Source organism: Alligator sinensis, unplaced genomic scaffold (genome assembly GCF_000455745.1).
Source record: "Alligator sinensis unplaced genomic scaffold, ASM45574v1 scaffold987_1, whole genome shotgun sequence".
Taxonomy (NCBI): domain Eukaryota; kingdom Metazoa; phylum Chordata; order Crocodylia; family Alligatoridae; genus Alligator; species Alligator sinensis.
Genome location: NW_005842574.1, coordinates 289,061 through 310,973, shown reverse-complemented (window position 1 = coordinate 310,973; position 21,913 = coordinate 289,061). Strand labels below are relative to the sequence as shown.

Genomic DNA, 21,913 nt, shown 5'->3' with positions numbered 1-21,913 from the left:
CTCATCTAGCCCCAGCACTCTTCCCTGCCTATGCAGGGGGTCGGACTCAATGATCTATTGAGGTCCCTTCCGACCCTAACATCTATGAATCTATGACCACGTCCCCACACTGTCGGCCCATGTTCATTTTGGCATCAATACTGACCCCAAGATCCTTTTCTGCCTCTGCGCTGACGAGAAGGGAGTTCCCCTGCCTGTAGGTGTGCTGCTGGTTCTTCCTCCCCAGGTGCAGCACCTTGCACTTGTCAGTGTTGAACCCATCCTGTTCTCATCCGCCCACCCCAGTAACCTGTCCAGGTCCGATTGCAGACTATTCCTCCCTTCTTGCGTGCCCACATCCCCCCACATCTTAGTGAAGGCTGCTATTCAATCCCCCTCAGTTTTCTCTTCTCCAGACTAAATCAGCCCAGCTCCCTCAGCCTCTCCTCACCAGTCCTGTCCCCCAGCCCCACAACCATTTTTATTGCTCTCCCTTGGACTCTCTCCAATGTGTCCACATGCTTTCTGTAGTGGGGCCCACAGCTGGACACAGGACTCCAGATGTGACCTCCCCAGTGCAGAACAGAGGGGAAGAATCACTGCCCTCCATCTGCTGGCAACGCTTCTACCCATGCAGCCCACGTTGCCATTAGCCTTCTTGGCAACACGGGCACACTGCTGGCTTCTTGTCCCTTGTCACCCCCGGGTCCTTTTCTGCAAAGCTGCTGCCCAGCCCATCGCCCCCCAGCCTGCACCAGCGCACAGGATTGCTCCCTCCTCAGTGCAGGACTTTGCGCGTGTCCTTGTTGAACCTCATGATATTTCTTCTGGCCCAACCCTCCAATGTGTCGCGGTCACTCTGAATCCTAGCCTGACCCTCCAGTGTATCTGCTATACCCCCAGCTTGGTGCCATCTGCAGACTTGCTGCAGGTGCACTGCATCCCATCTTCCAGGTCGCTGGTGAAGCTATTGAACAAGGTCCACAGTGTTGAGTTATGGCTGGAACAGTCTCAGCATGAAACCTGTTCTGAGCGCTTGGTTCAGAGAAGATCTTGCAGTCTGAGATCTGCGAGTTCCATAAGCTTGGCCTCCCTGTGAGGGTTGTAAGGGCTGCAGGTGCTTGGGATTTTGCTGTTTCCATGTTGTGCTGGGCAGCATTTGAACACAGGGCCAGGTGTCCAGTATCTGCAGCAATTAGATACAAGAACGCAACAGTAAAACCTCGTTAGTTTGAAACACACAACCAAGAAATAGTGACTTTGAAAGGTATATGGGCTCAAAATAAGTGTACTGATAGTAATTTGCATGTATGCAAATTATGGTGGGTATGTACAACGTTAGTTCACCCACGTGCAGACCTTACTAGCTGATGAGACTGCAGTGAGGAGTTATCCTAGTGACTAATTAAGTAGGTTTCATGGGATGCAGCACAAGGAGTTCCTAATATAGACCAGCAGCAATGATCTAGGGGCTTTTTTCTTCTGCTTAGATCATTTTCAGTGCAGAACTGGCCCACCAAACCCGGCATCCCCTATCCCAGGAAGCCACCGATCCTGCACATGGAGCAGCGGGGCTCAGACAGCAAGTGCCAGGGCCCGGGGGAGTGTGCAGGGGTGGGTGGTGGGGTAGCAGCCCCAGCTACACGTATGATTGGGGCCAGTTTTGTGGGATCAGGGATGCTGGGTCTGTAGGGGGGTTGGTGGGGGTTGGCAGGACAGTTCCACACTGAGATTGATCTAAGCAGAAGAAAAAGAGCCCCATGATCATTGCCGCCGGTCTACATTAAGAACTTCTAGTGCTGCATCCCATGAAACCTGCTTATTTAGTCCTCACTCCATTTGTATCCGCTAGTAAGGTCGGCATGTGGGTGACATAGCCATAGCGGTTTCCATGTGTGCAAACTGAGTCAGTATTTTTGGTTCCTTGCATTTCAAATTAACATGGTTTTCCTGGTCCACAGGACCAGAAAACAGCTTTGAATTTCAAAGTAGACATATTTTGAATTGGCCATGTCATAATTCATACAAAAACCTATCCTTTTGGCTGGGGAATGATAATAGTTTAGCGGTCTTCAACACTTTGAACTATCTAATATTGAACTAACGAGGTTTTACTGTGGCAGCAGGGCCAGAATTGGGCCACACCAATGGTCCACCTGGTCCAGTATCCCGTCTCTGACAGTGGCAGGAGTGGAGAAGTACAAGGAGAGCATTGAACCAGATCTCTAGAGCGATCTATCCCTATCCCCTCGTATCCATCATTTATTGGGTGGGAGCTGCCAGAGGAGACATCTCCAACCATTTTGCTCAATAGCCATTAATAGTTCGATCCTCCGAGAATTTATCCAAGCCCTTGTTGAGAACCTGGCTCTGCTCTCTGTCCACCCCCTCCTGCGGCAATGAGTTCCACATGTTAACTACATGTTGTGTAAAAAAAATACTTCCTCTTGTTAGTTTTAAACCTGTCACCGACTAATGTCAGGAGGTGCCCCCTGGTTCTAGTGCTCTGGGACTTGGTGAACAGTAGGTCCCTGTTCCCTTGGCCTGCACCCTTCGTGGTTCTGCGCGTGAAAGAACCGTTGCCAACCTCCGTAGTGCAGCAAGAGGCAGACGCCGGTTGCTTGCCTTGCATGTAGGTCTCTGGATGTCTCTGAAACCACTGACGGAGGTCTGCGGGAGGAGGTGGGACTCATAGACTAGCCGCAAAGTGACCTCTTGACATGGCCTTGTCGGGATCCTTTCTGTTTGCCCTCAGGACAATTCTCACCGGGCGCAGGTGCAAGAGATCGTGCAGGAGTGCTTGTCTCAAGTGCCCGAGCTCCTTCAGAAAGCAGTGGAAGACAGCGTCCAGGACATCCAGCGCGACTTCTCTCTCATCCTCTCCAGCCTAAAGAAGGGAACAAGAGAGGCAGAGGAGTGGTGTGAAGACACTGTTAGACACTGGGGGTTGCCTGTAAGATGCATGTTTGTCTGCTGTTGTGTCACAGTCAGCCTGCTTGCCAGTGTCCCTGTCTCCTGCGCCTGGCACTGCCTTTGCTGCTTTTCTCTCTCTTTACATTGCAAAAGAGCCTCTGCACCCCCCTCCCCGCATGCTGTGACATGCAGGGCACACAAGAAGGCAGATAGAAAACGAGGCTAGCCCCGACAACCTTGTGGGGCTGCGGGAAGGAGCGTCCTGTGCCCGTGCCTTGTTTTCAGAGCAAACTCTTACCTAGCTGGGGGGGGGGGGGTGGTGGGAAGGAACCTTTGCAGAGAACTGAAAATCACCTGAAGGGAACCAGGTGCAGCTCCCAGCCCAGCAAAGGGAGGAGCAGCCCACAGCTGCTGGCAGAGATGAGCAGATTGCTGTATAGACCAGAGGCTGGTGACCTTTTGGAGAGCCCGGCTGCCATCCCCTCCCTGCTCTGTGCTCCCCTCTGCTTACCGGGGGGTGCCACCGAAAGCCACGAGGAGGGGCGCGTTTGGTGTCAAGAGCACAGAGCAGGAGGATTTAAATGGCTGCTGTAATGCAGCCCCTTTGAAATTTGAAATGCAGAGAAGGCTTTTCTTCTGCTCTCCGCCCGTCCTGTTTGCAGGCCTGGTCCAAGTGGGCTGTAGCCCTGCTCTAGGCAGAGGCTGTAGTCAGGTAAGGTCTGCGGCTGGGGATGCTGCCACTGGTGTTGGTGCAGCTGGACTCCGTTAATGACCCTGCGGCTGCGGTACACTTAGCCTGCTCCCCCTCGTCCTCTGCCTCTCCCCCTGAGTAGCCTCTGATGTCTTTGCGGTGCTGCACAAACGTCATCGCGGTGCAGCTTTGTGCCTGTCTGCTCTCTGGCTCAACGGGGACTCCGGATTCTTATCCCATCTCCCCGGTCAGGTTTGGTGACCCCTTTCCTTTGTTCCTGTCTGCTCACTGCTTGTTGGCTTGTCTCTCCCAGCACTGCCCCCTCCTCCTTCTCCCTCCTGCCTCTCTCTTCCTCTCCCCTCTTGTCTGGGGGAGATGTGTGGGGGGTGCTACCTTGTCTCAGTCTGTCTCCCTTAAAGTGACACGATGGGTGTCAATTTATACCGTCACTGTTATGGGTGACAGGTCAAAATCTCCAAATTGTTCCGCGTGCTGTTCAAAGTTAAATACGGTAGGGGGCGCTGCGTAACAGTGCAACCCCGCTGACCTCTTGGGACTAAATGACAGCAGGGGGCGCTAGCCTACAGCTCGCACGCGTGATAGGTGCAGATCAGTGACAGCCGGTTAGTTTTATTAGTAGACATACTTTACTTAAGTGACATTTTGGTACTTTCATTACCGTCATAATGAAAGTACTGATTTTCAGAAATGAGACTGTGCTCCTTGATGCCTGGCATAGTTCAGGCACCGCAATCTTCAACATACATGAGTGAATTTGGAGAGAACTAACATAAAAAGGTTTCGGTTTTTTTTAAATATTTATTTAATTTAATTAATGAGTTTAAAGAGGAGGTCAGCAGAAGATTGATCCGTGCCGGACTCTGCAGGTACACCTGATGTGCTAAAACCTTCATTACACAAAACCCACAAATGACACTGCAAATTACCTGAAAGTACCAGCAAGTTGTAGCAGCACCTGCTGGGCAAAGGGGGCTCAGGACACGCAATTTGGCAAGTTGACATGCATGTGACATGCACACGTGACAGATTTTTTGTCCACAATGGGACAATCTGCCACGATCAAACTAAAATACACAGGAGGTGGTCTAAGTTGCCACACTCTGGGAAAGTTCGACATGGCAAAACCTCGTGCACGTGGACACGGTGACATCATTATGCTAGCCAAATGGCGATGTTTCGTCATGTTTCATCGTGTACCTGGGCAAATCGTCATGTGTACAAGCGCCCTGTATCCTAATCTCTCTTTATACTCTGCTTTCTGCGTGTCCTTTCATTGCATCTGATGATGTGAACTTCAGCACTGGAAAGCTTCTGCTATATAGAGTCGTAGAGACATGGGGCTGGCAGGGAGCTCCAGAGCTCACATCTAGTCCAACCCCTGCCTGAGGCAGGATCAGCTCTGTGCAAACCACCCTAGACAACCATAATTTCAACTCTACATAAGAGCTTGTATACGTATGTGTGTTTATGTATGTATATGTGTGTGTGTATTATGTATATGTGTGTGTGTATATATATATACACACACACGCACACATGCACATATATATATACACATAAGAGTGCATATATATGTGCGCACACAAACTTTTGTGTGCTATACACACGTCCCTGCTTTGGTTAGGCTATAAGGTCCAACTCTACCTTGCCTTCTGCTGACATATACTGACTGTACTGCCGTATACTGCTCTCCATGTCGTTGTATGGTTTCAGGTGGTGCATTGTGTCACGAGTGTTTTCCCAGTGCCTAGCTCAGTGGGCTGCTTGTGCACGACCTCACTGCAATCAGCGTCCGTGAGGAAAGGGCTCTTGCACGTGGAGTTTTCTCGCTGTTCCTGTGTGTTTCACACAGCCTGCCTGTAACTTGGCAGGCCGATTTGTTGTGGGAGAAGGCTGCGCAGTTGTACAGCAGGGCCAGGATTGTCCTGGGAGTAAGCTTGGCCCCCTTTTCAGTATCTCTTGTTTCTTTACTCTGCTGTGCTCGGCAGCTGTGTTGCATGAGCGCACCTCATTTATCCACTCAGTAGTTAGACGTGCATAATTTTGCTGTTCTGTCTTCAGAAGTACATTCCTCCCATCGCAACCCAAGCGCACGTGCCTGCTGTAGAGTGGGATCGGTGCCTCCTGTGTACTTTGAAATGTGATGATCGATCCTCTCTCTCTCGCTTTCCATTTTGCAGAGAATTGGCTACCCATATGCCACGTACCGGGCCGTGTGTGTTCGTCAAGGTGTCTATGGCTCTGTTGCCTGCGGGTTTATTGATTTCAATGAGCTGCTGGCAGAGCCGATGTACAGTGCAATCTCCACGTCCTGGAGCGATGTCTTCAGGTACGGAGTTTTCCCAGAGATTCCTGAAGCGGTTGCGGTGTGCAAGCAGAGCAGTTCTTGTTGCTGACTGTGCCCTGTGCAGAAATGCATGCCCAGCCTTCCCGTAGGCCAGCTTTCTCCAGGGCAGTGAGTGCAACCTTCCAGCAGGTGATGCGGGGAGTGGCCACACTTCATAGCGGCCTTCCCCTCTGGAGCAGGAGCGGCAGAGGAAGCCAATTCATACCGTGCCTCCTTGCTGCTGGAGACTGCCCAGGGACTGACGGAGCTGGTGTCTGATCTCGGCGTCTCCTCCTGAATGGACATGATTGATGATGCTCTCGCTAGTATTACATTAAATCACCCTGATCCTGTCTTGCAATTAGAGACCTTCATGCAAGTGCAGAACTCCACCGGTTGCCCTGGGGCTGTAGGGGAGGTCCACGTGCTTCAGCTCTTGCAGAGAAAGTGCACTCGGCTACTTAGAGTGACAACGGCCTGGTCCAGTGGGCTGTGATGGACCGGAAATTATGCTAGAAGCAAGGATTTATTAGGGTGGTGTCTTTTATTGGGCCAACTGCATAGTTGGGATAGAGTTAGACAGGCCTTTGAATACTAGGCATGCTTTAGCAAGCCTGACCGGACCCAGCCAAGCACAGCACAGTAAAACCCAGTGGTGGGAGCGGGTGAGAGAAAACGGCAGGGGTAGCAGACACACAATTAGCAAAAGGAAGGAAGCTGAATCCTGGGAGATCAAGGCCTGTCAGAAGGGAGGAGAGTCATTCCCCCCTTTCACACGTGGAAAAAAATCAGGAGTCGGGTAGATCATAATGTGCCGTCAAATCAAACCAATATCAGTGTTTAGTCCTTGGCTCTTAGCGTTTAGCCAGCTTAGGAATGTTTGTTCCCCAGTTCGCCTGTTAAAGGCGTTGGGTAGATTTCCCTTGCGCAGAAGGATAGCGGGGTTGGAGGGGCAGCAGCTGCTCTGTGAGAAGTGTGCTCTGGCAGTGTGGGTGTTCCTCTCCTTTACATGTTCTTCCCCATTAGGAGCATTTTGACAAGGTTTTACCCCCATGCTTGCCATGTACGGCAGTAATTACAGGGTGCATCTTAAAGACAAAGGGCCTTAAATGCTGCAGCTTTTGTTACAGCAGCAACACAGAACGTGGCCCTTTGGGGCTAATGTACAAGTGACACAGACGATGTACACTGTGTAAAACCTACCACCTCTCAAGACATCATTTACACACACGTGCCCCGAGTGACCCACGCTTCACAGTAAGAGATTCCCAATGCACGCTGCCACAGTAGATCAGACCAGCAGTCCCTTGTCTTTGGCGATAAAGGCTCATAATTAACAATGCACAGCTTTGTTAGTGAGTGCAGAGTGCTTTGAGACCCGCTGGCGGGAGCTAGACTGATCTGACTTGGCAGCAGCAATCCTGTCTAGCAGGGGGTCAGATCCACCTCATGCTGGATCCGCAGGGCAAGCAACAGGGCTAGCAGGCAGCAGGGCCAGTGTCAGTGGTGGAAGCAGTGGGGAGAGCCAAGCACCCACAGCCAGCACAGCCCTCGCTCACCCACCTGCTGCTGAGGGCTGTGTCCATCTGGGCCCCAGGTCCTGGGTGAGGCCCCATCTCCTCTTAGTGATCCCCCCACATTCCCTGGCCCTCGGCTGTGTGCGACACCCCTGCAGTAGGGCGACGGGTTACATTGCTTCTCGTGGTAAAACAGTCATGCTGTGTAGAAGCTCTGCTGAGGCAGCAAGTCGGTCTCAGCCCGGAGGGCGACCCCCACCACCTTCATCTCCTTCATTCACAGAATAAGCACGTGCTCCCTGCTAAGCGTGCAGCATGCTGCAGTGACCCTTGCGCTTTTCTCCCCTTCTAGCATTAGACTGGGGGAGAGCATCGAGCAGTTCAGCAGAGCCATGTTGGATAGGCTGAAATACTTCTTCAGGGATCTCAAAAACAAACTCCAGGAGAAAGGCAGAGCCACGGAGCCAGTGAACGCCATTCAGAGGCAGCAGAGGGAGGCTGCCCAGGCCTGGGTAAGGTTGGCAGGGGCGTGTACAGCTTGTGCCCTCCAGAGCTTGCCTGTTCTGTATTGGGTAGATGGTGAGCACGGCTCAGACCTTGCGTCTGATGGGGAACAGCTGGAGCATTTGGAAATGCCGAAGCAGCGTAACTCAGGTGCCACAAGTGCATTTGGAAATGACACAACTCCTCTGCAGTAAGCCACTCTGACAGGCTCCTCTCTTCTGCCTCTCAGCTGCAGAACTTCATCCTGGATCAGATGGACTACATCAGCAAGAGGCAGCGGAGCATCTCCCGTGTCCTGATACCAGAAGTCCAGGCCAGCATGAGACCCGTATATGCAGGTAGGAAAGTTCACACCCGGATTCAGCTTGGCCTCTCCTGCGCTGAGTTCATGAACTTGGATGATGTTAAATATCTCATGCAGTCAGGGTATATCCACACTGTACCCTGAGAAACCTGAACTGGCTCATTTGAGGTGCAGGGTGAGTTAACCCAGCAGAGCACTGCGCTAACAGATGCACTGCTTTTAGGATCTCCACTGGCTCTGGTGCCTCTGTGCAATGCACGTATGTCTGTAGGGTTCATAGAATCCTAGAAAATGAGGGTTGAAGGGAGCTCAGGGGGTCACATCTAGTCCAACCCCTGCTCCAAGCAGGACCAGCCCCAACTACATCATCCCAACCAAAGCTATGTCCAGCCAGGTCTTAAACACCTCCAAGGATGGAGAGTCCACCACCGCTCTGGGGAGCCTGTTCCAGTGCTTTACTATCCTCCTAGTGAGAAAGTTTTTCCTAATATCCAACCTCAACTTCCCTTGCTGCAGGTGGAGCCCATTGCTCCTTGTCCTGCCATCTGCCCCCACGGAGACCAGCCCAGCTCCATCCTCTTTGCAGCCCCCCTGCAGGGAGGTGAAGGCTGCTATTCAATCCCCCTCGCTCTTCTCTTCTCCAGACTAAATCAGCCCAGGTCCCTCAGCCTCTCCTCACCAGTCCTGTCCCCCAGCCCACAACCATTTCCGTTCCCCTCCGCTGGACTCTCTCCAATGTGTCCACATCCTTTCAGTAGTGGGGGGCTCAAAACTGGACACAGGACTCCAGATGTGGCCTCCACAGTGCCGAATAGAGGGGAGGAATCACTGTCCTCCATCTGCTGGCAACACTCCTACCGACGCAGCCCAGGATACCAGGAGCCTTCTTGGCTCCAAGGGCGCACTGCTGGCTCCTGTCCAGGTGCTTGTCCCCTGTCATCCCAGGTCCTTCTCCCTAGATGGAGGAAACTCTTCTCTCCTGACGTCCCTGGGACTTCAGCAGCCAGTCGCAAGGCTGGCCCTGCAGGTCCCTACGTGTCCTCACTGGGACGTGGATGAAGCAGCACATAGTGGGGCATGGTGTCTGTAGGCCATCCCTCTTACTAACGGGTGACTTCCAGCTGTTCCTTTATTGGTCATCACGCTTGCAGCCTATGGCTGAACAGCCCATGGCCAAGTCTGCACTGTGCTTGCTGAAACCATGTGCTGAGCCTGGGCTTCTGAATGCTAGAAGCTGAAATGGGTGAGGGTCAGGGAACAGATCAGTCTGGATACTCTGTGCTTAACTGTTCCTCCCCTTAACATCCGCTCCACTGCGCTGAAACAGGAGACTGGGCTAGAGGGACCTGTGAGCTTAGTGACTCCTTAAGAAGTTTAATGGCATCTTTCCCCTCCAGCCTGCAGGAAAGTGGCTGGTCCTGGCGCCTTCCAGGCGATGAAAGCTCAGATGCAGCAGCACGTCCACCAGCAGAAGGAGACCATGTTCCAAGGCGCTGCCGAGAAGTTAGAGCGACAGCTTCTCCTGCTGCAGGTGAGAGGAGACAGAGCGAACGCTTCTCCGGGAAGGGGCAGCAGGTCTCATACTGACTGCTGCCTTATGGGTCACGGCACGTGCTGCTCACTGGGCCTTGCAGGAGAACCCAGCGGTTTGCCTGTTTGCAGTTAAGTAGCAGCAACAGCAGCCGGTATGAGAAGGTGGCGCCTCCCGCTGCCTTGTGTCGGACGTCTGTTGTGATATTTACTGGAGCTGCGCCAGTGCGATTAGCCGGGGAGGACTGGTTTAAATCAAGGCCATTTCAATCGCAATCTGATGTATAAAGGAAGGTGCATTTTCCCTGGTAGAATTATTCCAACATGGATTTGCATTGAATTTAATGCCTCTTTCTGCAGTCCGGGAGGTGCACCGTAATTATAGGCACTTGTTTAAGCAATTACACACCTGAGATTTTCAGGTTCTTATCAATTGATGGCCTGTTGTGCCACGTTTGTCAAGTTTGACCTCAAAGGTTGGATGTTTTTCTGCTCATTTTTAAGACAGAAAAACACTTAGGCCGTAAGTCAAAGATTGTGGTAGAGGTTCGTGTTTTTAACACGTTGCATTGCATCTAGGCCCCCTCTGCACATTACAGTTACTGTGCAGTTAACTGAGACCAGCTACGTGTTCGGAGTACCTGGCGCCCAACAAAAAACTCCAACCAGCTAAAAAGTCAGACCTGGAAAATGAGCACAGACTTTATAACTGGTTGCTATCCAGGTTTCGTTTGTATGTGTAGCAAGGAATACATTGTGGGATAGCAGTCAGCCAGTCCTCCAGCATCCCAGGTTGCATTGCTCCATCTCCCATGTAAACTTCTCTGAAAAAGAACGAGGACACCGCTGCCGCATCATAGTTTGACCCCTAGCTTCATTCTCCCTGCACTGCAGCACCCCACAGGAGAAAGACGGCCCCCTCCCTACCACGTGCTGGAGACGTGGGCTCTGCTCCAGCCCAGTGTGATGTCCCCGGCTCCATGCATGGGCTGGAGGGAGGATTTCCCAGGGACCCTGGGGGATGACTCCTTAGTAGTGTCTCGTTCCTTCAGTGGTGTTGCTGACCAGTGAGAGCCCTCCCACCTGGTCAGTGGCAGCAGTGCAAGCCTGTCCTCCCGACAGCCAGCCCTATGCTCATGTAGCCAAGCCACGGGGCAACATCTTCATTGCACGAGGAAAGCAGCGCCGCGGTCGGACTAGTGTCTAGAGGCCCCCTCAGATTGCATTTTTTAAAGGTCCATTTCTAAAAAGAAAAACATCATTCAAATAACGGAAGAAAAAAACTGTTTTGAAGGAGAAAAAACCCAATTTTCAGGGAAGGGAGAATAATTTGTGGAAATCTGACATGGTATTGTCTGCACAAATGGAGCCCCAGCTTGCTTTATAGAGTTAAATAATACTTAGACGTAGCAAAAGTAGCTTCAGATGAGATCTGAAAAGAAATGAAGAGCCAATGAGTCTGCGCTGTGTCCCAGACACAGCATCGCATGCAGGCGATTGTCCACGTCCCGGCATAGGTAGAGGTAGAGCCGTCGCTGTTGCACCTCAGCAAAACTGAGTGCCCTGCACCAGCACACGTGGCCTTTGGATCTGACTTCAGTTAAACGCGTCATGGTTTAAAACTGGCTCCAGCAGGACTGCTTCTGGTCAGGGGAGTTGCACTGATGCAGAGGCCTTCAAACCGGTCTGCTTTCCCCAGAGATCCTGCACTGCTTCTTCCTCCCTTCCAGCTGCCTATAGGCTGTTAGTGACAAAAAGCCCTAGACTGGAGTCATATGAGAGCAGCTGGAAGCGAGGAAGGAGAAGGCAGCTTAGCATAACCATGTGTGGCTGAGAGCTGGAGGAGAGCAGGGCCAGGAAACAGGAGGGGAGGCAAGTCCACAAACAGGTATTAAAATATGTCCCATGCTGTTGAAAAAACGGAGAACTCGCTGGTGCAGACAACCTGGATTGGAAGGCGCTGGATGCAGTGTTAACGTACAGGGTTTCCCGTCGCACAGCAGCCGGGCCCTGCTCTGCTTTGAGATTTCCCTGCAATTCCCATGCAGCGCAGCGCGCTCTCGGGCAGGGCTGTCACACCTGCAGCTTGTGGGCCGGATGCAGCCCTCAGAGCTGCTCTCGGCCGCCCGCCGGGCTACTGGAAGTTGGGGGCCGAGGCTGAGGGGACTGGCTTGCTGCAGAGTTCAGGGACTTTGGGCGCCAGTGGATATGGCAGCAGGAGGGAGAGTGAGAGCTGAGACAGCCCCAGTCCCCATCCACCACTGCTGCAGCTCTACCTCTTCAGCCACTGGGCCCTGCTGCTGCCCTGCGTCCAGTATGGGAGCTGCTGCTCTGGCATGGGCCTGCGGTGATAGCTGAAGCTGCCACCCCCACTCCCGTGTGGCCTGGGCTGGATCCATCCCTCAAGGAGTCCCACGGTCCAGAGCCAGCCCGAGCCATGAGGTGAGTCTAACGCCCCTTTCTAGGACGTTTGCTGCTTGGAGTAATCGACTGGGAATGCGGCTTCCTGGTGTTCTGCGCTAATAATACTTAAGACCCATTGTACCGCCGGCATGGTACAGCATTGGGGGCTGAAGACCGTTCTTGTTGCAGGAATACATCCATGCTTCCTTTGAGTGCTCGGCTCAGGAGCTGAACAAGTCCCTGGCTATGCAGTTTGAGCCGATGCTGAAGCCTGTCCAGAAAAATGATGGAATTATTCCAGGTAAAGAGGCCCCTGCTTATACCCTGGCTTCCTCCACTGCCCCTAAATGTCTGGATGAAAGCTGCCATCACCTCCACCGTTTAATCTGCTTCCCTCCAAGCTAAGCCTCTCTCGTTCCTGCAGCTGTTTCTCATGCAGCTGCTTTCTCTCCATCCTTTTAAAAACGGGGACGCCAGAAATGGGACACAGTGCCCCAGCCGAAGCCTGCAGCATCATTTCCTGTGTCTCGCATGGAAGACTTCTGTTACTGCGATCCCGCGCTGCATTCGCTTTCTCACACTGCTGACTCAGGCGCAGTCTGTGATGCACCACGAGTCCCAGATCCCCCCGGCAGCACTGCTGAGGCCCAGCTCAGCAGCAGTGCGCTCACCCCCTCCTTCACCTGTGGCAGGTTCAGAGACTTCTGCTGTTTTCAGGCCTTGTGCCTGGTGCTTGTGCAAGAGGGTTGATTGTGCCGTCTTAAGAGTAGGTTAGACAGATGTGTGTAAAGGGCTTAGGGCCGATCCTGGCTCATGCTGGGGGCTGGACTAGAGGTGACCTCCAGAGGGCCTGGCCAGCCCCCCTGCTCTGTGGTCCCGGCCTTCTCCCATCACACATTTGTGTTTTCGTCCCTATGTGCAACACCGCATGTTTTGCTGAGCTGCAGTTCATTCCCTGCAGCTCCGCGGGGTTTCCTGCCCTGCTGATTGCTGTAGCTATTCTTTGCTTGCAGTCGTTCTGCTAATTATGTGCCTGCATAGCGTTGCCTCTCTCTCTCGCTAGCCCGCATCTCTCCAGCTTGCTCGTGTGGGACAGCATCAAAAGCTATACTGTAGTCCTGGTGTAACACGCTCACCTCATCCTCCCATCCACCAAACCCAGGGATGCTGTCATAGAAGGAAGTGAACTGAGTTTAACTCGATTTGTTCCGAACAGGCCATGTTGGCTGCCCAGCGAGTCCTCTAGATCTTTACTGAATATTTTACAGTGTGCTCTAGTAACTTCTCAGACATTGAAGTCAGGCTTGACACAGGTCCTGTTTTCTCTCTTGAAGACGGACGCTTTGTCAGCCTGCCTCCAGTCATCTCCTGGATCTTGCCTGTTATTTCTCTTAGTCCAATGCAGTCTCCCTCTTTGAAGCTTGGTACCTTTGTCTCGTTGCTCTTGTCCTTTCCTTAACTTTTCCTTTCCGTCGTGAGTTGTCTTATGTCATAAACACTCCCCCAAGTTTCCACCCACCGTCAAGTTTGCAGCCAGTTCAGCCCTGTGTCTCAGAACCAGATCTGAGCTGGATGACACCCGGGGTGTTTCCACAGCTTTCTGAAATGGAGAGTTGTCCTCAGCTTTCTGCAGTGCATATTAAGAACTCGCTGAGGAACTTATGCTTTGCTGCATTTATCATATTTTTTCATCCCACAGGTGGCATGGAAAGTAAATCCCCCTATTATTGCTGGCCCATATGTTTTAGATATTGGTGCCTGCTTGTAGAGTGCCTCATCTACTTCCTCTCCCTCTGCGCTCTCTGCTGTAATGCCGTTGCTGTTCCTTTCCCACTTCATCTTCCCCCGGATACACGCGGGATCCGCCATTCTCTTCTCCTGGACCTTGGAGCACGTGTCGTACGTTCTTGATGTAGCGCGATGCTTCTTCCTCTTTTCTGTACCCCCCTTCCAGAGCAGGCTGTACCCAGGCTGGTATCCACCACCACGTCCCAGTAATGCCGGTCAGGTTGTTTTTCTTTACCAGTGAGGATTTCCAGGTCATCCTGTCTGTTCCCCGACTCCTTCCTTTGGTGCAGTGGTCACCAACCAGTGGATCTTGATTCACCGGTAGATCTCGGAGCCTCTTGGAGTCGATCCGAGACTGGGGTGGGGGGCTAAGTGCCCACATGCATGCATGCATGCGCCCCAGCCCAGCAGGTCAGTCCGTGGGGGTAAATAGAGTGGGGCCCCAGCCGGGCGGGACTTACCTGCTGTGGAGGCGTGCCCCCAAATAATTTTTTCTTCCTCTGCCTCAATCTGCCCCTGCCTTCCCTCCCCACAGACTTTCCTGCTGGGGCGGGGAGGGCGGTGGTAGTGCACGGTAGATCATGGGTTGCTTCTAAATGCTAAAGGTGATCTCCTACTTAAAAAGGTTGGAGACCACTGCTTTGGTGTATCGGCACTGAAGATACTTTGTGGGCTGTCCCGCTGCTTTTCTTCTTGCATTTTTAGCCCTATTATGATTTCCCATCTCTGCCTCAGAACTGAAGTCCCCCTCACAGTCCTCCTCCCTTGATCTTAGCCGTGCACCGGCCCCTGTGCTTCCCTCACCATCCCACCTGGAACCTAGTTGAGAGCCTTTCTCCCAGGGAGGCAGAGGGGGTCCACTGTCTTGGTTAGCCCCGTTCCATGTGGCCGTCCTCTACCTGGAACGTCAGCCCGTGGTGGACGAAGCCGCAAACCTTTTTCCTGGACGCCACTCTTATAGCTGAGTGTTGCTCAGTGATGTGCAGTGTCTCTGTTTTAGGGGAGTGTGTAGGCGGGGGAGCCTGAACACAAAATGAACTTGTGAAGTCCCTTGTACAAAACACAGTGATTCAAAAGCACTGCAGCATCTAGTTCAACCCTAGAGACCAGAGACCAGCCTTTTTGTGCTTCAAGGCACCCTTCATTAGACTCAAGCCCCCCTCAGAAAATGCCAGCTCCTAGTTTTCACTCTGTTTTTGACTACAGAAAAATAACAGAGCAATTCTTCTGTTGCAAAGAGCTCAGCAACACCACAGCAGGGCAGATAGCTTTGGATGCTCTGGATTCCTGTTTGATATCTCTGGGTTTATCCTGTGAATTGTACTTGCGCCCCTTGCAGTGCTAACATGGCCTGGCACCCTTGAATGGATCTCAAGGACCCCTGGTTGAGAATCACTGCAATAGACCCTGGATCACTGGCATAGGCTGTGGATACTCAACCTGAGACATGAGATATTAGCAGCCATGACCACTCCCTTTTTGTCCGTAAGGGAAAAGGGGCCTGGGACACAGTTCTGCCCATTATGCGGGGTCACTGCAGACTGGACACTCACCTCGCTGGGGTTACTTGACCCCAGTTGTCTTTCCTGCCTAGTCTAGGGGACTGGACCCGATGATCTACAAGGTCCCTGCCAGCCCCTAACAATCTATGAATCAGGGCGTGAGGGCAGTTGAGATCTCGTGCAACAAGAGTTGCATCAGAGATGGTTCAGTAAGAAGTGGCACGCACCAGTGACCCTGACGCTGCCCGTGGAGCAGGTGGCTAAAAATAACGGGGAGCCTTCTGCACAGACAGGCACTACGTGTTCACTGCGGGCCTTGGCAGTTGTCGGGCTGAAGCAGTTGTGCGGCTCCCTGGGCGTTACACACAGAGAAAGGCTGTTTGCTGTGTTAGCCCCGAGTCAGGCAGAAGGCTGGGTACAGTTGCACCTTGCAGGCTAACTGCATCTGAGCTGTGCGTGTTAATGCCACCAGGGTCTGGCTTGTATATAAATGAACGGCTGATACCGAAAGCCTGGCTGCAGCTTTTTGCGTGAATTGCTGTAGCCTCCTCGACTCCCCATGGCAGTCAGAAGAATAATGTCTTCTTGTAATGCTCCATCTAGATCTAGTGAACATCTGTGCCGAAGTCAAGAAGATCTGCAAGATGTCCTCTGTGGATTACGTTCTTCCCAACCCCTGCCAGATGGAGACCTGTCCCGTGTCTGCCTCCCCTGGGAAGGATCTGCCAGCACGGAGGCAGCAGCAGGAAGACACAGATGCTCCCACCTTCTCGGGGAAGTGCAAGCTCATCCGTATTGGGACGTGGTCATCGTCTTACCCTGCTCCCATTCAGGTACCCGGGTGTAAAAGCACCGCTTCACTTGGATGTTCAGGAGGGAAAGGGTTGAATCCCGGAGCAGGTGGAGCGATGCTCTCAGCCGCAGCATTGCATTCTCACCTTTGTGCAGGAGCAGAATAGACCAGGGGTGGGTGGGTAATTACTTGGGCACCCAACGCAAGGAGTGCGTCATGGCTCTGCCCCAGGCCCAGCCCCACAATCCTAGCTCCTGGCCACCCGTTCTGATCCTGGACACCGTTCCCCACCCACCCATGGCCCCAGCCCATCCACCCGACTGAGTGTGCCTTGCCTGCTGGGGTCCAGGGCCAGTCTCCACAGAGAACCCACCTACCCGTCCTCTCCATCCGGTACCCCCAGCGGTGCAGAGCAGATTGGCAGTGGCAGCCGGACAGCGTCCAGCCCCCATGTCGTCCCAGCATGGCCCAGGCTGCCGCGCTGCGTATAAAATCCCTTGGCTGGGCTGGATCTGGCCTGTGGGCTGTATTTTGGGCAGTACAGTCCACTTGCCTGCCTCGAGGTTCTGTGGTAGGATGTAGGACTTGTCAGCCCAGATGAGATCAGCACGTCTAAATTCATGGTCTCAAGTTGCAGCAAGGGAAGCTTAGGATGGACATTAGGTAAAACTCTCTCACTAGGAGGGTGGTGAAGCACTGAGATGGGTTACCTAGAGAGGAGGTGGGATCTCCATCCTTGGAGGTGTTTAAGGCCTGGGTAGACAAAGCCTTGGCTGGGATGATGTAGCTGGGGTTGGTCCCACTTTGAGCAGGGGTTTGGACTAGATGTGACCTCCTGGGGTCCCTGCCAGCCCTCACTTCCTGTGCTTCTATGACTGCCCCTCAGATGAAGAAGGGCAAAGTTTTTGATATGCGTTTCCAGGCGTCTCTCTAAATACACCGTAGAGTTCCTTTCTTCAACCAAGGTAGCAAAAGAAATATGAGCTGTGCACGTGGTTTGAAATTCGCCTGCTTTCTCACTGTTTTATTTGCTGATCGGTGACTTGTCTGGTAACGAAGAATGTCTGTCTCTTGTCTCTCTAAGATATCTGCACAAGAAGTAACTGTGGCTCTACCAGGTCAGTAATCTTGGTTAATTCCTGTTGTTCTTGAGCTCTGTCTCCCCCAGCTGCTCCCGTACAGCCATGAAATGTAGGATGGAGCGATTGCCTGCAGCCTCCAGAACCTGTACTGGAAACTCCCCAGAATAACATTTCACCCTTGCTTCTGTCTTGGCTGGGATGCTCTGTGCTTGGCCAGCAGAAGTGAGGTCCATCCGCACGGGAGGGAAAGGGCTCAGATCACCTCTTCAGATCCCCACGTGCTAGGTTGTAACTTGCACTTACACCCTTGGTATCTGGAGCTGGGATTTCCCAGCAGACAGGTTGCCTCAACGCTTCTGCTGACCGATCTCGAGCAGTTAAAGCAATTACAGCTACTGCCACTGTCGGGAGACGGGATACTGGGTTAGATGGACCATTGGTCTGACCCAGTCTGGCACTGGCTGATGTTCTTATGGTGCTGAAAGCCCATCGCTAGTCTCCAAAGAGAAAAACCCTCTCGATGTACACCTTTCCACTAGATGGCCTGCACCTGCTCTGGGAGGTTAGCCTGGTGTGTTGGCACGAAGGCGTGCTTCTTTCCCGTGTAATAACAAAGACGTGAGCCATTAGCATAGCTGCAGCTCGCGCCTCTAGCAGCAGATACTACTTGGTGCCCGGGAGCGGTGAGGAAGGTTTTGCTGTCCTGGGGTATAAATATGAGCCCGGGTGTAAATGGGTCTTCTCCTTCTCCCTCCAAAGAGAGCACACCCCTGGCTCTGCCGTTCAGCAGCGTGTACCTGTGCGAATGTAGCTTCTATCTCTATTCCTTGATCCTTCACCTCTCACGAGAGTGCGCCAGCAACCTCTGCTCCAGATGGGGAGGCCGGACATCCAACCCAAGTGAGTGCCAACGCAGATGGGAACATGCCTAGGGTGATGGTGGCTTGGAGAGCATGTAGACACTCCTCTGAGCCACTTACAGGGGGGTTTGATTGCACTGGCTTCATCTGTGCTGTTGTTCCTCCTCTCCCGCCAGACCAGTGGTGCTCCATCTTTTGGCCCCACAGGCCATAAGAGTGGCACAGGGCTGGTCTGCAGGCTGCATTGGGCCCTGCACTATCTCTGCCTGGCTCTGCATGCCCAGTTCAGGCCCCACATGGCCTGGGCTGAGCCCTGAGCTGCTCCTGCCCAGCCCTGCATGCAGGAATCAGGCCCCATGCACCCAGATCTGGCCTTGGGGTTCTGTGCCACCCCCATATGTCAGATTCATAGATTTATAGACCTTAGGGCTGGAAGGGACCTCGGAAGATCATCGAGTCCAGCCCCCTGCCCCAGGGGCAGGAAGTCAGCTGGGGTCACAGGATCCCAGCAAGATAAACGTCCAGTTGACGCTTAAAGGAGCCCAGAGTCAGGATCAGGCCTCGTGCTGTACTGCCATCACCAGGCCCTGCATGCCAGGATTGGGCCCCACACTGCCTTGTGTCTGATATAGGGGGGCAGTGCGAGGGCTCCCCATGGGTCCAGAAATTGGGGAGCAGGGGAGCGGTGCTGCATTTTTCATGCGCCTGGTGGGCTGGGTGACATGGTGCAAGAGGTGGCTCTGGCCCACAAGCCAGGGGCTGAGCACCCCTGCCCTAGACACGTGCTTGTACCATAACTGGAATCCCAAGCCCTGCCAAGGGGGGAAGGGGGTGCTGCTTGCTCCTGGTCCCAGTAGGCGTGGGGAACGCACATTCTTCTCTCCCATCTGTCCGTCCTGTGCTCGGTGCCTGCAGGCGCTGGGAGTGCCTCTGGCATCCTGCTGGACTGGGTACCAGCTGGCACGGTTGATTTTCGCTGCCCGCTGTAACAACAGTCCCCTGTCTCACATGGGTGACCATCCAGCACAAAGCTGATGTAGGACCTAGAGCCTTTCCGAGGTGATCTCCAGTCACCTGGGACCCAGGTAACAGCAGGCAGTGGAGAGTTAAGTGTTCAGCGAAGCCAGAAGGAATCATTTCTGTGTTGCCTTTTGTAATGCCATTTAACGGGGCTGCCTTGTAGACCCAGGGAACCAGGAGACACTCGTCATAGTCATACTGGACAAGCCGCAGGACCCGCTGTCTTTCCGACGGCTGATGAACCGCATCTCTGCGCAGCACGCTGGCACACCTTGGTTCCAGGAACTGAGTCTAAAGGAGGGCCGAGAGCGACTGGAATTGCTGGGAGTGTACTGCACCGTCAGGGTGAGCAGTTGCCTGGTCTCTGTGCCGGGCTGGGGAGCTGCAGGGGTCCAGCACAAAGGCCCTTTGTTTCTGGCTCAGTTAGAGAGAGAGCCTGCCTTCTGCTTTGCCAGCTCCAAACCCCGAACAGGGGCTGAAAGGGCATCTGGAGACACCCCGGCCGTGCTGAATTACCCATGGAAAGTTTTTAAGCAAAAGTTTTGTGAGCCTTTAAAATGCAGATGCTGGGCATGTCTGTTTGCCCACATGCTCATGGCTTCTGTAGCACAGCCACGGGAGGGCCTGCAGCCTTCAGGTGGGCCAGCCTCGCCAGCTGTGTAGCGCTGACAAGCTGCTGCCCCCAGGCATTGCTCGTGTTGCTGCCCACAGGACGCTGGCCTTGCTTTAGCGGCAGCCTGAAGAGGCTCCTGAGCGGCTTGTGCCACTTCATAAGATAAGACTTGCCATAGTCTGGGTCAGGCCCCAGGTCCGTCCTGCCCAGTCTCCTTTCACCCAGCAGCAGAGAGCGGAGCTGGAAGAGAAAGTGACTGGGGCTGAGCAGGGTTTTCCCCTGTTCCTCTCCCTGCAGCCTCCAGCACTGAGGTCCAGACAGGGCTGACGCAGAGGCCGTGCCCCTCGCTCCCTGCCCCAGAGCCACCGATCGATGCCCCTTTCCTCCACGCACATGTCCAAGCCCTGGTGAATCTGACTGAGCTCTCAGGTCCCACCACGTCTGGGGACCACGAGTCCCCCCGTCAATGCCATGCTAGGGGGAAAAGACCTTCCTGGTGTTAGTTTTAAACTGCTGCCTGCTCGGTCCATGCTGTGACCCCTAGGTCAAGTTCTTGGAGAGCAAACCCCCTCCGATGTAATTTTACCTTCTTTTAAAACACAGGAAAGAACCTCAGGCAAAATTCTGCATTGGGAGAGCCTTAGAAATAGCTGTGAAAGGCCCCAAAGCTGAATTTGCTACAGGTTCCCTTGTACGACTGTGGTTGCCCTCCGGTTAGCAGGTAGTGGTGACTTTTTCTTTCCCTTCTACAGGAATTACAATACGAGGAGGAGGATGAAGAAATTACTGGGTTCCCAGATTCCAGTCTGCCATCAGACCAGCCTGCCGCCATCACCCTTGCACACCAGGCCAGGCTCGCTGAGCTGAGCTTGTTCCCCTATGGCAGGAAGAGAGCAGGAGGGGATATGCAGTCACAGCCAGAGAGGAAGCATAGGGTTGCCGTCATGGAGCAAAGCCCGGAAGCAGAGCTTGCCGGCTACCATCAGCTGAGGTAAGGGCATGGCCTGGCCCCACAGCTCCGGTGTTCAGATAGCAGTGCTGTGCGTGGTGTTAGCAGCCTCAGCAGAAGTTGCAGCAGCAGATGGGGCATGGCCTCCATGCAGTCTCGTTTGCAATATCAGTATCCAGTGGCATCTCTCAAACACCATCTTTTCAGGGCATGACATTGTGTGAAATTTTCCATTAAGAAGAAAATATGTCCTGGAAAGCCAGAGTTCAGGACTAGTAACAGCACAACTCAGCTCAGCCTACTAACATTAAGCGAGTAAAACTGGGTCATTTAAAGGTTTTGGGTGTCAGAAATGGAAACTACCACAGCCGAGTCCAGCTGACACCTCTCCTCTGCCTGCTGCAGCCTGGGCTCTACTGCAGACTCGTGCCACACCTTCCATTGGGAGGATGGCAAGCTAGAGGGGAGAGCCCTGTTGAGGAGGGGAAGGGGTTTGCTGAGTTAGCACCTGCCTCCTTTGCTCCTTGATTCCCTTCACTCACATTTGGGTAGCAGATGGTTAGCTGAAAATGCCTGCCTCATGCAGCACCCAATGTAAGACTTGTGTTGACTTGCCAGCACCTTGCTAAGAGAGGAATAGGAAACCTCGTCAGGCGAAGAGACACCTAATCAGATCTGTTTCCTGTAAAAAATGGATGGTCTGATCCAGCGGTGCCTTGAGATCCTCTCGAGGGTGCTGGGGGCTGCCGTGCACTGCTGGCACTGTCAGGTGTGCAGTCATGAGTCACAAGATGAGCCCAGAGATTGCAAACAGGAATCCACAGTGATAAAAGCCTCCTGCCCCATGGTGTAGTCTTGCCGAGTTCTTGGCCACAGACGAATTGCTCTAGTATTTTTCTGTAGTCAACAAAAGGTGAAAACGAAGGGCTGGTATTTCCGGGGGGAGGAGGGGGCTTGAATTTAATGAAGCTGTGATGCACAGCATCTTCCCAGCCAGCCTGTGTTATTCCAGGTCTCGCACAACTCCAGGCAGGCTTGAAATCCCCTGAGGTGCTGCACTGGGTGGAGAGCATCAGGGGTCTCTTCTGCTCTCAGGCCAGGCAGGCGGAGTTGTGGGA

General features: G+C 53.3%; 1 protein-coding gene across 1 annotated transcript in view; it reads left to right on the top strand.

The window, feature by feature from the left end:
• LOC102373843 overlaps positions 1-21,913 on the top strand; it is a 71,320-nt gene that overhangs the window by 41,860 nt on the left and 7,547 nt on the right. The window contains exons 17-27 of the mRNA XM_014524107.2: positions 2,735-2,932; positions 5,785-5,933; positions 7,800-7,959; positions 8,181-8,289; positions 9,653-9,786; positions 12,378-12,489; positions 16,082-16,311; positions 17,356-17,389; positions 18,113-18,253; positions 19,397-19,578; positions 20,599-20,837. Of these exons, the coding sequence (XP_014379593.2) occupies positions 2,735-2,932; positions 5,785-5,933; positions 7,800-7,959; positions 8,181-8,289; positions 9,653-9,786; positions 12,378-12,489; positions 16,082-16,311; positions 17,356-17,389; positions 18,113-18,253; positions 19,397-19,578; positions 20,599-20,837 (1,688 nt within the window). The remainder of the gene's footprint in view (positions 1-2,734; positions 2,933-5,784; positions 5,934-7,799; positions 7,960-8,180; positions 8,290-9,652; positions 9,787-12,377; positions 12,490-16,081; positions 16,312-17,355; positions 17,390-18,112; positions 18,254-19,396; positions 19,579-20,598; positions 20,838-21,913) is intronic.